The sequence below is a fragment of the Apostichopus japonicus genome, chromosome 2, assembly GCF_037975245.1.
Source record: "Apostichopus japonicus isolate 1M-3 chromosome 2, ASM3797524v1, whole genome shotgun sequence".
Lineage (NCBI taxonomy): Eukaryota > Metazoa > Echinodermata > Holothuroidea > Aspidochirotida > Stichopodidae > Apostichopus > Apostichopus japonicus.
In genome coordinates, this window is record NC_092562.1 from 15,680,521 (window position 1) to 15,694,604 (window position 14,084).

Genomic DNA, 14,084 nt, shown 5'->3' on the forward strand with positions numbered 1-14,084 from the left:
AACAGTGCTTTCAACAATTTTACTGGCAAAGATTTGAACAAAACGTGGAAAATAAAAAGAAAGCTAAAAGCAGGGGACACCCGGATTTGAACCAGGGACCTCTCGATCTGCAGTCGAATGCTCTACCACTGAGCTATATCCCCTTAGTGGTAAACTGAGTCGCAACAGTGCTTTCAATATTTCTACTGGCAAAGATTTGAACAAAATATGGAAAATAGAAAGAAAGCTAAAAGTAGGGGACACCCGGATTTGAGCCAGGGACCTCTCGATCTGCAGTCGAATGCTCTACCACTGAGCTATATCCCCTTAGTGACAAACTGAGTTTCAAAACAGTGCTTTCAATATTTCTACTGGCAAAGATTTGAACAAAACGTGGAAAATAAAAAGAAAGCTAAAAGCAGGGGACACCCGGATTTGAACCAGGGACCTCTCGATCTGCAGTTGAATGCTCTACCACTGAGCTATATCCCCGTAGTGATAAACTGAGTCGCAACAGTGCTTTCAACATTTCTACTGGCAAAGATATGAACAAAACGTGGAAAATACAAAGAAAGCTAAAAGCAGGGGACACCCGGATTTGAACCAGGGACCTCTCGATCTGCAGTCGAATGCTCTACCACTGAGCTATATCCCCTAACTATACAACATCGGTGGAAAAAGACCTTTATTTGCCGTCGTAAATGGTGATAATAAATCAATAAGTTTAACAATTTTGGCTAATACCGTCAGTTTATGAGTGTATATTGACATAACAGTGGCAAGCGATGTAACACGTTACATCTTTTAAAACCACATTCAGAATTTTTTCCATGATTCAAGTATTATTGTTTAATAATATTGAATATGAACTCGATCTGCAGCCCGCCGAATGCTCTACCACTTGGATATGTCTCTATAATTGAAATCTAAGTCAAAAAGACCTTTGTACGTCATAAATATGGCAATAAAGTGAACAAGTCGTCGCTAATACCACACGTCCGTATGGCAAGCCGTTTTAACATTTACCCCCTGATTCTACTTAGGCCTTAAGTGAAAGGCTTTCTACTTAAGTGAAATTCAATTCCACTTAAGCGAAATTGTATTTCACTTAAGTAGAGTTGATCTTTACTTAAGTCGAACTGTATTCTACCTAAGTTATGGAGAGGCCAATATTGTCCAATTCACTTAATTTATTGAATTCTACTTAAATGAAATGGCATTTTACTTAAGTGATATACAATTTGACTTCAGTGGAAATTAATTTCACTTAAATAGAATGCATTTCACATAAGTAATATTAGGGGGTAAAAGTTAAAACAGCTTTTATGGCAAGCCACTTTAAGATTAACCTCCCAATGCTACTTAAGTGAAATATAATTCGACTTGAGTAAAATGTATTTCATACACGGTGAAATTGCGTTCCACTTAAGTAAAATAGAACATTTGTTTGTATTCTACTTCAGTGGAATTCTAGTTCACTTAAGTGAAATATATTTTATTTCAAGTCGAATTTTATTTCACTTAAAGTTTAATTGAATTCGACTTAAGTAGAGTAAATTACACTTAAGTAGGATTGGTAGGTAAATAATTATAAAACGGCTTGTCAAACGTCCGTTTGTAAGTTCATTCGTACACGCTTGTCAGTGACGTCACTAGGACAAAGTTCACGTAGCTTAGATTACATTTAATGGAAGATGTATAGCTCTTCATTATTTTCAAACAATTTACATTTGTCATATAGAATTACATGGTGACGGTGGTTTGTGCGGGGGGGGGGGGTAATATCTGATCGTTAACGTTAAATCGTGTTTCTGATCTTATATTCTGACTTTTCATAAATAGTACATCTCGCAGGTTTAAGAAGTAAGGTAGTGTATTCATCATGCACAAGTTCATTTGTTTATCATGTGTTGTTGAATCCTAAGTGCAACCCATCCCACCACTCATCACCACCCCCTCCCCCAACCCCTACCCCTCCCCCAACCCCTACCCCTCCCCAACCCCTACCCCTCCCCAACCCCTACCCCTCCCCCAACCCCTACCCCTCCCCACCCCTCCCCTTCGCACTCTTCAGTCATGGTTGTCGCTCCATCGTCCTCAATTCAATATTTACACTTTAGAGAATTCTTTCTCCCTGCTCGCCTTTAGCTAACTTCAACCCCTATTTCACTTTTGGGGAAAGCCCCGTATCCACACTCACAACAGCGACATCGCGCGGTATTCCCTCCACGCACGTGATTTTTACTCCCGCTTCAATGTTGAGTATGAGCATAGAGTCTTCCAACTGGCTTCGTGTTGGTACTTTTCAGGAAATTGGATAGGCCTATGTATACAAGGTGAAAATAATTATTACTTCAATGCAAGAATCCCATGCATAAGTTATGTGACTGTTTGGTTCAGTTCCAATTGTACGGTGTATTGAATGACAGTATAGCCTATCCGTCAGCGGATCCCTTCGATTCCATGGTAACAATTCATTTCAATATGAATGACCTCAATCAATGCAGCATGACTCGGTGAATAAAACCTGTCACTGGTTAACTGATTCTATATAGTATAGTTATTGGGAACGCTATATATAGACTGGGCTATCACGTACATTACAAGTCATCTGTCTACTAGAACAAGGCTAAGAGCTACACATGCCAATGCTTGCACTTGGAGTTATTTGACGAAGAACTAAGTTTTCAAGTAAATGACAAGTGAAAGGGAGAACAGCCACTAAGCCTACGCATGAACAACGTACTTTTATGCTCCTTTATGAACCGCGAACCGCCTGCAGTAGTTTCCAACTGGTCTGGATTATATATACATTATTGACTTGTTGCTTTGGTATTGCTTTTACTAGTGTAGCTGAAGTACTATATGTCAGTGATTACGTGTGTGTTGAGTGTGGAACGTTCGAATGCCGTCTGCCTGTGAAGGTAAGTTATATAAGTAAGATAGTTTCGTTATAATGTCATAAGTTGTATGTATAACTTTCATGGAGCGTAATAATAACCGACTGTGTTTTTCACCGGATGTCTGTATGTAGGATAGGTATACATACGTTTTTCTGCAAGACGATGTATAAAGTATTACAGCCTATAGACTTGCATGTCACTGTGGTACCGCAACTTATGACGTACGTTTATATGGACATAAGGCATAAATTAATATCAGTATCTGCTCGTAAGCTATATACGGGTGGTTATGTCGGTTTACTTGTAATTTAGACCAAATATAGGCTCTAATGAATGTTGGATTATATCTAGTATACCAGTTTCATAGTTTCCGATACCATGTACGTGCAACACTGTGTGTCGACGTCGTTAGGAACAGTAGCTATACGTACAGGGAAACGCCCCCTCCGGTGACCTGGGCCAGTTGTACCGCCGTCAACACTTCTTCACAGGAAGATGTTAATTGTCGATAATCAAGATAGGTTAAAATAGGTGACAGCTTCCTTCAGCTATCGTTAATAAGTTTTCTGCATTGAAAATACATCGAGTTATAGCCCTATACCTAGGTCTGTCATTATTGTAATTTGATTTAAATCATGAAATGGCGGGCCAGGTATGATATGCATTCGCTTCTCAAGTAGTGGAGGAACACTGTAGGGGTTATATATGAGCCGGTGGTAATGGTCACGGGTATAGGCCCTACCATGGGGAAAGGGGTATACAAGCTTAACTGAAATATCTCGTTTGCCTCTCCTTCTTTAATATCCATATGTTATTTCCTCTTACAAGGGACCGTCCCTGATCGCTATGTTATGAGTGTGCAGTTGAATGTTTATTTGAAGAATCGATCGCACTGCAGGCTGGAAATATGATTTGTTACCAGGGTCGACTAGGCCTATTCCTTGTTTAACATTGCTTCTCACAAAACTGCACACAATTCAGTACCGCAACATAACATTTTTGAATTTTTTGTGGCCTCGAAAAAAATTTTTAGTGCTGTGATTTATCCTTCGGGTGTTGTGTGTGTTTGTTAATTACACGTCCCTTCTGTTTATATCACGCTATAAGATAATAGTTTCGTGGTTAGTTCTTCCAAGGAGAAAGCGACTCATCCATTTCAACGTTTAAAACTTACTTTTAACATTGTCAGTAGACGTATTAAATTCGATGCATTATTCAGAGGGGAGGGGTATAGGAATCACTGGGTCTCTTTCCTCGGGGAAGCCTTAGACCGTTCAGCTTTGTAGAAACTTTTCTTTTTTGGGGGGGGGGGGTTGGCTATTTAGAATATTTAAGTCAGACCTTCGCTTCAATTCCGCCAGAGTACCCTATGAAGGCTGCAATTAGTTACAGTGGTAACCGGTTAGTTAGTAGCCTACACAAGCGGTCTCACGACCAGTCCTCCTGGAGTGTTGAGTCGCTATCCCACAACATGCATGGACGTACCGCTGAGATGATGCTCAGATGCAGCATGAAAGCTAGCAGTTGGTCTTGAATGTTAAAACAAAAATATTGTCTCCCTTGTAGATAAACATCCCGACCTCTAGCAAACTCCCGCAAAGTTCGGGAACCACCTCAAATTTATCGAGACCCAGTTTTGAGCTATACTCCCCATGTTTGCGGACCGTCGGGTTATATACGCAGCTATTACATGTCATTCGTCGTATACGAGTTAATTTACACTTGACAACATGGCATATGCCTGCCATTATATCATCCACTGTATATGAATACATACGCCTTTATATTTCTATACATACATTGACTTGTAAAATGTAAATAAAGCATTCACAAATATTTACTAGATAACATTATCACAACATCTGAACAAACAATCGATTCGCCGTGTACGATACGCCGCCAGGATTATACTCCAACTACAACTAGCACGAGAAGCGTTAAAGGAGCAACCTCAAGAATTATACCATTCCTTCGGGTCTAGGACGCCCTTCCATTCAAGGTCCCCCTCCCCCACTTCCCCAGGCCCATCCCCATTACTACCACCACCTTTGAAATCCTGTGCCCGTGACTGGAGCCCCCCCCCCCAAAAAAAACCTTGTAACTACCATATATGTGATAGAGATGCAGTGGCGTAGCGTCCATACAGTCAGATGAGGCGGATGCCCCCCCCCCCCCTGACGGACTCAAATGGACTGCTGGCGCCCTTTTCAGCTTTTTACCACTTTTTACTTATTCACGATTATTGACTTTTTTATTGCGCTCTCAAATACCTATTGACATTTGTCACATTTTGTCGGTGTAATTTTCTGACAAAATGGCGATGACACCTATTTATTCTTCGTTTATCTGCAAATTAGCAAGGCCGGAAAGGGTCATTTACGGCGATCTAGGGAGTATCTTTACTCAAAAAAATTCTGTACGCTCCGCGCCAACCTGTGGTGGCGCTCCGCTTAGATAGTGTCGAAAGCGCCCCTACATACCATTCTCGCCCCCCTGACCAATACCCCTAGCTCCGCCACTGTAGAGATGGTGTATGACGAACAACCGGAAGTTGATTCTACGAGTGATTTCTTTATTAACTATAGGTATATTTGTAAATGTTGTTGTTACTTTCTTTCGTTACCGCATATACTGCCTGTGGCGTTGGTGTTAGCAATACTGATTGGCTTACTTTCACCATGAAAATATGAATAGAAACATTTCACCCCCATAGGGCTCTATTGCATCACACTTTGAGAGAACGGCAACCCCCTGCTACGAGTTTTGAACCACAAAGATATGTCTAACAAACACAACATGATTTTATTAGCTGTTTGTGCTGTTTTGTTGTATTGACAACCGTCATGTAAAATTATATGCACAACTTGCTGCAGTTAAAGGCACAGAATCAAAATGAGGGTGTTCATTCTGGATAAGTGACTGAGTATTATGTGGGATTAATTGAACATTAATCCCTCTCTTAAACTGTCACGTAAACACACACACACATATACATTTCTAATACCAAATATGAGGAACTTAAATGCATCCGTAAACACCGTTCCCATGACAGGTTTCGTGTGGACTATATAAAGTCGCACGAACTAGAGGTTGAAAATTGTCCCCAACACAGAATATGCCAAGTTTCCAAGCAGAATCATGACAGTATTGACCTTGAAATTAAAGCTACCAGTACAAGGACTTGACATATGGTCATGTAGTTGTACATGTCATCGGAAAGCCGGGTGATGAAGGTTTCCCACACGTTTGTGTGCACTGATTGAGACTTTTTATATAAACACACTCTTTAATTCAAAACAAATATCAGTCCTGACAAAACAATCTATCCCGATGTATATATTAGCATGCATATTACAGTTATCGTACTATATGTCGATATATATACAGCATACATACGCACATGTGTGTTTACTTATTATGTATATATACGCGTGCGTGTTAGATCAGCTTATAGTGAAATGTTTTAAATTTGAAGTTCAAGTACACATTAAGTAAATGTCTCGGTCGAGTACTTATATAAGCATGAGTCACCCATTACTCTACGGATTCTTGTTTTCAAAGTACACACATTTACAACCATATACGCGAAAGAATGAATACTGGATAAGCCTATATATCTCCACCTATTTGTATAAATACCCCATAAAATTGCAACCATCGAATATGTGTTGGTTTGGTGGTGAACACCTGTTATATAGGCTGTTAATGACAGGCACTGAAACTTAACTACCAGCTTCCAAACTATTTACTTTTTCTGAGTCAAAAGTCCAGGAATTTATAAGTATAAGGCCTAAATATAATGTGAATATACTTGTAGCTTAGTTGCACGTGAACTAAAATATTGTCGCGTTCACTGGGAAGACGATGATAGGAGAAAAGTACAGGAGATAAGTCGAGCGGTGAACAAGATATATATTTTGCTGCTACCATGTCTAACAAGGATACAATGGAGTCCCTTATATATTGTAGCCAACCGGTCGAGGCGATTTTAGTGCACTGAAGGCTAAAGCCATTGTGAGCTTAGGAAGAGACACTCTTCAAGTATGAAATTGATAACCTCCCTCCAAACTGCCTAAGTGTGGAAATCGCATCTCCTTTTTTATAGAAAATGAACTTTCAAATATTTACAAAGCTCTCATTGGCAGAATAATGTAAAGCATAAACAATTAATTAGTGCTATTAACAAAGAGCATAACAAAAGACTCCTATATAATCACAACAATCACACTAAGTGGTCACATCCAATCTTATAACCAAGAGGAGCATCTAACTGAAGTTGCACAGAATTTAGACAAAACTCCAATCTATCGTTTATAAGAGGCGTATTCGATTATAATTGGTTTGTTATTCCTAATTAGCGAGATAGTATTCGTTTAGTGGCAGACCAGAACGGATTATGTTTTTCCAACAAATTTCATGTTAACGTGTTATCGTTTAATTTTGAAAGCTTTGTTGTATCTACAAGTTGTAGCTATATATCATGCAGTCACGGTGTTGTGATTTTAACTAGTTGAAGTAACGCATTATGTGTTCAAATACCCAATTTTTCGAGTACTTATATGCAATATGCAGTGTTAATGCTACTATCGTGTGGCGAGATACAAGTGTTCACGAATTGCTAGCTTATATGCGAATTAATGCCAAACTTTAGTTACTATTAGTATTATATCATTATGATTCTTGATTGAGCATATAGAAATACCGAGCTTTATGAAGACGCAGAGGAATGGAAAATAGCACTTTCGTCTACACGTTTATTGGTCAGGGTGGAACTAGGATCTTATATAGGAGGGAATGTGGCCCTGTGGTCGTTAAAGACGACTCCCATCATTAGGAGGGGGCATCAGGGGTTCTCCCCAAGGCACATAACAAAAAATAAACTGGTGCACTCTGACTTTCTGTGTAGCGTTGTTGTGCTTATGGCATAGGTTATAAATTATGTCTACAACTAGCTATAAATGCAAGGTTGAGCTAACAATTACTTTTGAACATTTTTGATAGCCTACTTGAACATGTGTGCGTGGGAGGGGGAGGATGGTTTACATTTCCAAAAACCCCAACCCTTGATCCGTGCCCGTTTAATTACCTTAAATTTTCTCTGCATGCATTCGTCGCTTTCATTCGTTACATTCATACACTATATACCGTTTCCTTCACGCAGATGAACTCGTGAATAAAAATTTACGTAGCCTACAATTCCTTTGTTTATCAATTAATTGTATTGGATATTTCGTCTTTTGTTTTCTCCCGCCCAGGTCAAATCAGAGAACAGATGTAACAGCGATGTCGTACTTCTTACGATCAAAACACGCCTACTATATATTGTAAGTTCATGCTCCATTGTAATAGGTCGCCTGTAGGCTACTGCATATTGTAAGTGTACGCACCCTGCAGGCTGCCTATAACACATTGTTAAGTTCAAGCACCATGGAAATATAGGTTGAGGCTTACGCAAAACCAATACCATTATCACTGACTTTGTATAATGGAGTAACGTGTTTTCATTTCATTTCATTTATTTATTTCTAGTATAAATATTTATAAACAGGACATCAAAAGTGAGTACGTAATAAGAAAATATTATTTTAAAATGTGTAATGAACTAATTCCACCCAAAAATCTATGGAAGGTTTCCCTCCATCTGAGACGGACTTCAGGGCTTTCAGTGTCATTTGTGACAGGGGAGAGAGAGGGGGTGGGTGGGAGTGTCATGCCTGATCAAGCTCCTGCAGGTTAACAATAAATAAATAATTAATAAACAGACTAGAAAAAAATGAACGAGAAGAGTAAGAGTATAAAGAAGACAAGCAAATAATTTCAGACTGGAAGTTATTACAAAATGAGACAAAGACAAAGTAGTGTCATCCAGAGGAGGGGGGGGGGGAGCTGATTATACTGGGAGGCTGCCCCCATACCTGGCAATATCACCCTCCCCAAGTGTGTCTAGCCATTAAAATGAAAAGAAAAGAAAAAGAAATTCCCTTCCCGGTGGTTGGGCTGTTCCCGGAAGTAAACTTTATTTCCTGAGTTTGATTCACAAGCCCCTTTAACCTGCTCCCAGTTTATCAAGTCGAGCTTGTCCATGGGATGGGGAGGGGGTTAAATCATTCTTAGCGAATGGCTTATGAACTAGGTACCATACTTGAGGAGAAGGGGGTCTCAAAGAGATAGGTGTCTTTCCATTATTGTTTGTTGGAAGCAATTAGATGATCCAATCGTGATATAGTATTTTCTGCTTCCAGCAGGTTTTTTTTTTTGGTGAATATATATCTAGGGATATTAAGACATATTCTGATTACATTGCCATGGATAACATTTTAATTTGGAAATTTGGTACTTAAAGTGCAGCTTAAAAAACAAATCCTGCCGTAGGGTGATAATAGGTTCAAGTTTCGTGGTATAGATTTGCATGAGAATATGAGGAGGGAGACATTTAAGATTACTTAAGCTTTGACGGTATTAAAGATCTTCCGGACTCTTCCAGTAGTAATGCTTATATGTTGTTGCTGTTGTTTCAAATTAAGTTTATCGGCAAGGTTGAGTTCCTAGAAAACAGCTTCTTTTCTGGAAGGAATGTTGTTTTAAAACATTTTAATGTATAGTCGTGAGTGAAGTCTTTAGCAAAAGGGTACTTTAGGATTACAAAGTTTGATTTATCTGGATATATTTTTAACTCTCCACTGGTTATACCAAGTGAATCTTTGAATGGAACATAAAGGAATGTTTCTACCGCAATGCCAGGGCGTTGAGCTTTTAAGTGGTGGCATTTATACGTAATTACTTCAAGGTTTATTTCGGTTCACTGATGAATAGTAAACCAATGATAACAGTGGGGACTAGGCAGAGGGTGGGGGGGGGAGAACCATGGGAGAGTAACCATGCGAGAGAATGGGTAGATTCATTGCCGGGAACGACCGATCTTGTTTGACCTAATCCTGGTTCAGATTTTCAGAGTTGAGTTTTGTTTTGGTCAATTAACATTATTTGAAAATTCTTTTCTTGGTTTTTATTTTATCGAACAGTTTTGCATTATTTGGCATCTTATTCCTGATCACCGCAGTTGGTTGTTACTTCAACGTTAGAAAGAAACGCCAGCAACTCGCAGCCAGGGAGCGGAAGAAGGCAAATAAGAGGATGAAACAAGATAAAACGGTATAGCGCCCCTTTTTTCCATCCGTTTGTTTTTCTTCATATTTTGTTGTCCTTTTTATATTGTCTTGAATTTTTCGTTGTCATCATTGTCTCGTTTGTTTCCTTTTTGTGAAAGTTTCTTTAGTCTCGTACTGTACTTTTTATTCGGAATCGAATTTTAGTCGTTTATTAAAGTATTTTCTATCACATTATTTTTCATATACTTGATGTATTTTAAGCACACCTTTATTTTAGTGGCATATGCGAAAAATCAGTCGAAGAGGAGACATGCGAGGGACTGATGAGGTGGGTGGGGGCGGGTTGGGGGGTGAGAGGTGTAGATGGAAAGGACCTCATCCTGCTGGCGTAAATCCTTGACCGTTAAATTCAATAACAAAACATTAAATGAAACGAGAAAGTAACTGTATAACACCACGTTGAAAAGAAAATAGCACAGTGCTAATGTGCACCACAGTTGTACGCCTTTGAAGATTGGGGTGAAGTCCAAACAGAACTTACATTTCCGACAAAAGTGCAGATTTCTAGATCTGAGAGGAAGAAATATAGGAGAAAATAATGGAAAGTAATGCTTTGTCAGTGGATTCGAGTCAACTAGTGTGATGAGGGTAATAGTCTACATCTGTTTGATTTCGTCCACAGATTCTAGTCGAAGAAGACGAACTAGAACATAACACTGCAGATATCGTTGTCACAGATCCAGCACCGCCTTATCCAACTCTACAGCCACAAAACGGTATCCATCTTAATAATGTTAACAAACCCGAAAGCTGACCAAACATGGCGCCACCGAAATTGCCTGAGATTGCCTTATAATAACACTGTACATATGACGTCTGCTTAAGTGACTAGATGTGCGATAATTGACACCTCGCGATCAAACCGTTGCAAAGACTTCTACGTGTCTGTATATTGAAAACCTGGGTAAGAAAGTATCTGCACAATTTTCCTACACTGTCTATAGTATTAATGTAACAGTCAGTGAATGTGCTCAAAATATTCCATTTTTTCTACATTCATAATAACAGAGCAACCATCTCATGTTAAGTACATTAGTGTTACGTCACAGACCACCGCCTTTAAAATAAGGTGAATTCAACCAATCGGTGCGTATTATGAAGAACTTATTTCGTTTTTAATTAATGTAGGCTACCCTGCTTTTTCAGAAATTGTTGTATTCAAAGAGCAAACTAAATATTTGTTTTTTAAATTGAATTCGAACGAGTCCCTCCATATATGTTTGTGGCAATGCAGTTATACGAGCAATGTGATTGCTGTAGGTACCAGTCTGTCCCTGTGTCTACAGCTATATAACCTTGCGTGTAACCAGGGAGTTGTTATGGAACAACACCTTGGTGTAACCAACGACCACGACATAGCATAATTTGACACTACCCAATGACATGAAGGGGTTTCACGAAACTATTATCGCAGGTAAAACACAAACATGAATTGTTTTCTGTTTACTTTACCTACCTTTTCTTGTCTGAAGGTGTTAAACTCTCCTCATAACATTTAGGTCTTTCACGATCTCAAAACAACCAGAATGTCGCAAACAGTACTACTACATGAAAGGAAGTGGTAATAATAAAAATCATGAATGTTGAAGCCGGCTATAGGAAAAGCGAGAAGCATATAATATGTAAGAATAAACCGATATATTTTTGTACGTCTGAATTTTCGAATGTTGTGCCTTGTATTTTCAAATCTATTTAATCACGCGTAAATTAATTAACTGATCAATCAAGCAATGCAATGAATACTTATGGAGTATCGTTGTCGATTTCCACAAGTTTCCAAACGACTGGAGAGATTAGTTTAATATTTCACTGATGTATAAACAATAAAACAACTTTCATCGATAGTGATAGCTGTATTGCGACATAATGTCTTACACGTAGAGGAATTACAATGAATCAAAGTCGCGTATATCTATCTCATATACTGCTATCGATTATGAGAGTTCCAAGTTTAGCAGAATCTCTACAACAAGAGGGTTATAGGAAAACTAGACAAATTTCAAGGAATCACAAACCCAATGTCATGTGATTGTGCTATGTGATATAAACAACTGATAAGAGAAATCTTATCACGACTTGGTCAAGTCTAAATATGACATCATAGAGCATAGATAAAGGTTTTCAATTGAAATGTCCTACCGTGCACTATGATAGCTGGTGGTGGTTTTGGCCTCCCATGAATGGCTAGACAAGTGTAAATTTACCCGTCACGACCGTTAACATTCTTGAGCTAGAAGAGGTGAAAGTTTAGCATAGTCCTTCCCAACCCTTCCCAACCCTCGTGTCAGCTACATTTGCGTAATTTCGCCATCGAATGTTTTAAAATGTCTTAAATCCCTTTCATTTCTCCTGGTTTTTAAGACACATGTAGTTTACTTCGTACTCTTCTACGTTCATGAATAAAACAATAATAATGATACCTATTAACATGAAAACAATGTCTCCTCGTTAGATCTGATTAGGTAATTTTCGCCGTAAACCATTTGTGCGCATGCGTACTTTAATTGCTATACGGTATACCTGCAAACTCAGGAGGTTTGATGCCGATATTGAGTTGGGCTGATGACGTCACTAAATTATCTCTTGAAGAAGAAAAAATAGAAATATATAATAAAGTAAATACTGAATAATTAACAAATACCAAAGTTAATATTGGTTAACTATTTTTTCATCTCTTTTGTAGATATTTTCGCAAATATATTTAAAACATATTGAATGTTAAACTGAACATATATATATCATTTATAACTTAAAATAATAAATTCATGGGTATGGTTATAATTATTATTATTAGTAGTAGTAGTGGTTGTAGTAGCAGTAGTAATATTAATAGTAGTAGTAATAGTAGTATAGTAATAGTAGTAATAGTAGCAGTAGTAGCAGTTGTTGTAGTAGTAGTAGTAGTATCAGTAGCAGTAGTAGTATAGTAGTAGTTGTAGTCGTAGTAATAGTATTTTAACACGTACACATTTTGACGTAGAATTTATTTTAGGCCTATAGGTGACACAAATCCATCCATCATTAATAGTCTATGAAATAGAGATAATTGTGATGAACAACTTCCCCAGAGAGCTGAGAAAGATGTTATTCCTTTTGAGAGATGGCACAGATTTATTGTTCCTACACACACAAGGCAGAAGACTTGATCAAGTCTAAAATATGACATGATTGAGCCACATGTGCCTCATTTCCCCCCGTTGGACTTATCTTTATTTTTTCAATGTTTATTTTCTATGATGCCGATGAGTTTTGTAAACGCTGAATCTAACTACTGAAGCTCTTAAACATGACGTAATGATGACGTTGGTTTCAGTGTTAACACAGAGAAACATTTTACCTTGAAAATTAGAAAAGAAAATGTTTCAGATCTTTGTGACACCCATCATTGCTTTACAAAATGGCAGCCCTCAGGCACGACCTTTTAAACTAGGTTATCTCTCAAACGGAGCAAGATTTTCCTCAACTGTTTGAGGGGGGTGGGGGGGGGGCGTCGGGGTGTGGGGAGTTGTTCTTCACAGAGGTATCTGTGATATCAGCTAAATATGATGATTGAAGTGTATCTTCTTTAAATTGTTTAAGCAAGATTATACAAGGAACGTATACCTATGAATTGATAGAAACATTAAGGTCCAGTCAAAATGCCCAACAAATGTTCTTGTAACTACGCTAGGTAGCTTTGACCAGAAAATGATGTGTTAAGAAGTATTGTTTTAACAATTTGAAGGATTCCTCGCATTGCAATAAGTGAACAATTAATCAGTTTGTTGAAAATACAGCAGTTGGTACATTTTTCCGGTTTACAAATGCTACGTTTTCCCTGCGAAAGGTGAATTGTTTACTTCCTTTTGAAGCTAAGTGGATGGTGACGTCATCTCATTAGTGCAGGTTTATACTGTACATTAGTCTATTGTTTCAATAATTGTTATATCTCAACCAGATTATTTTATATTGCAACAGTGCACCCTTGGACGACAAACAACACAATATATATTGTCAAAATGTCGTACAGTTGTTTTGAGTTTGCGTTTCTATA

General features: G+C 38.3%; 1 protein-coding gene and 4 non-coding genes across 5 annotated transcripts; 1 reads left to right on the forward strand and 4 right to left on the reverse strand.

Moving 5' to 3' along the window:
* Window positions 1-71: 71 nt before the first annotated feature.
* On the reverse strand, window positions 72-143 carry Trnac-gca (transfer RNA cysteine (anticodon GCA)). The gene has a single exon. It is a non-coding gene; the product is annotated as a tRNA-Cys (tRNA).
* Window positions 144-234: 91 nt separating this feature from the next.
* On the reverse strand, window positions 235-306 carry Trnac-gca (transfer RNA cysteine (anticodon GCA)). The gene has a single exon. It is a non-coding gene; the product is annotated as a tRNA-Cys (tRNA).
* A 93-nt stretch (window positions 307-399) lies between these two features.
* Window positions 400-471, reverse strand: Trnac-gca (transfer RNA cysteine (anticodon GCA)). Its single transcript has one exon. It is a non-coding gene; the product is annotated as a tRNA-Cys (tRNA).
* Window positions 472-562: 91 nt separating this feature from the next.
* Window positions 563-634, reverse strand: Trnac-gca (transfer RNA cysteine (anticodon GCA)). Its single transcript has one exon. It is a non-coding gene; the product is annotated as a tRNA-Cys (tRNA).
* Window positions 635-2,361: 1,727 nt separating this feature from the next.
* LOC139979708 (uncharacterized) lies at window positions 2,362-14,053 on the forward strand. Its single transcript, XM_071990759.1, has 4 exons — window positions 2,362-2,903; window positions 8,138-8,206; window positions 9,905-10,034; window positions 10,674-14,053. The coding sequence occupies exons 2-4, from the start codon at window positions 8,166-8,168 to the stop codon at window positions 10,803-10,805; spliced, it is 303 nt and encodes a 100-aa protein (XP_071846860.1). The 5' UTR covers window positions 2,362-2,903; window positions 8,138-8,165; the 3' UTR covers window positions 10,806-14,053.
* Window positions 14,054-14,084: the final 31 nt, after the last annotated feature.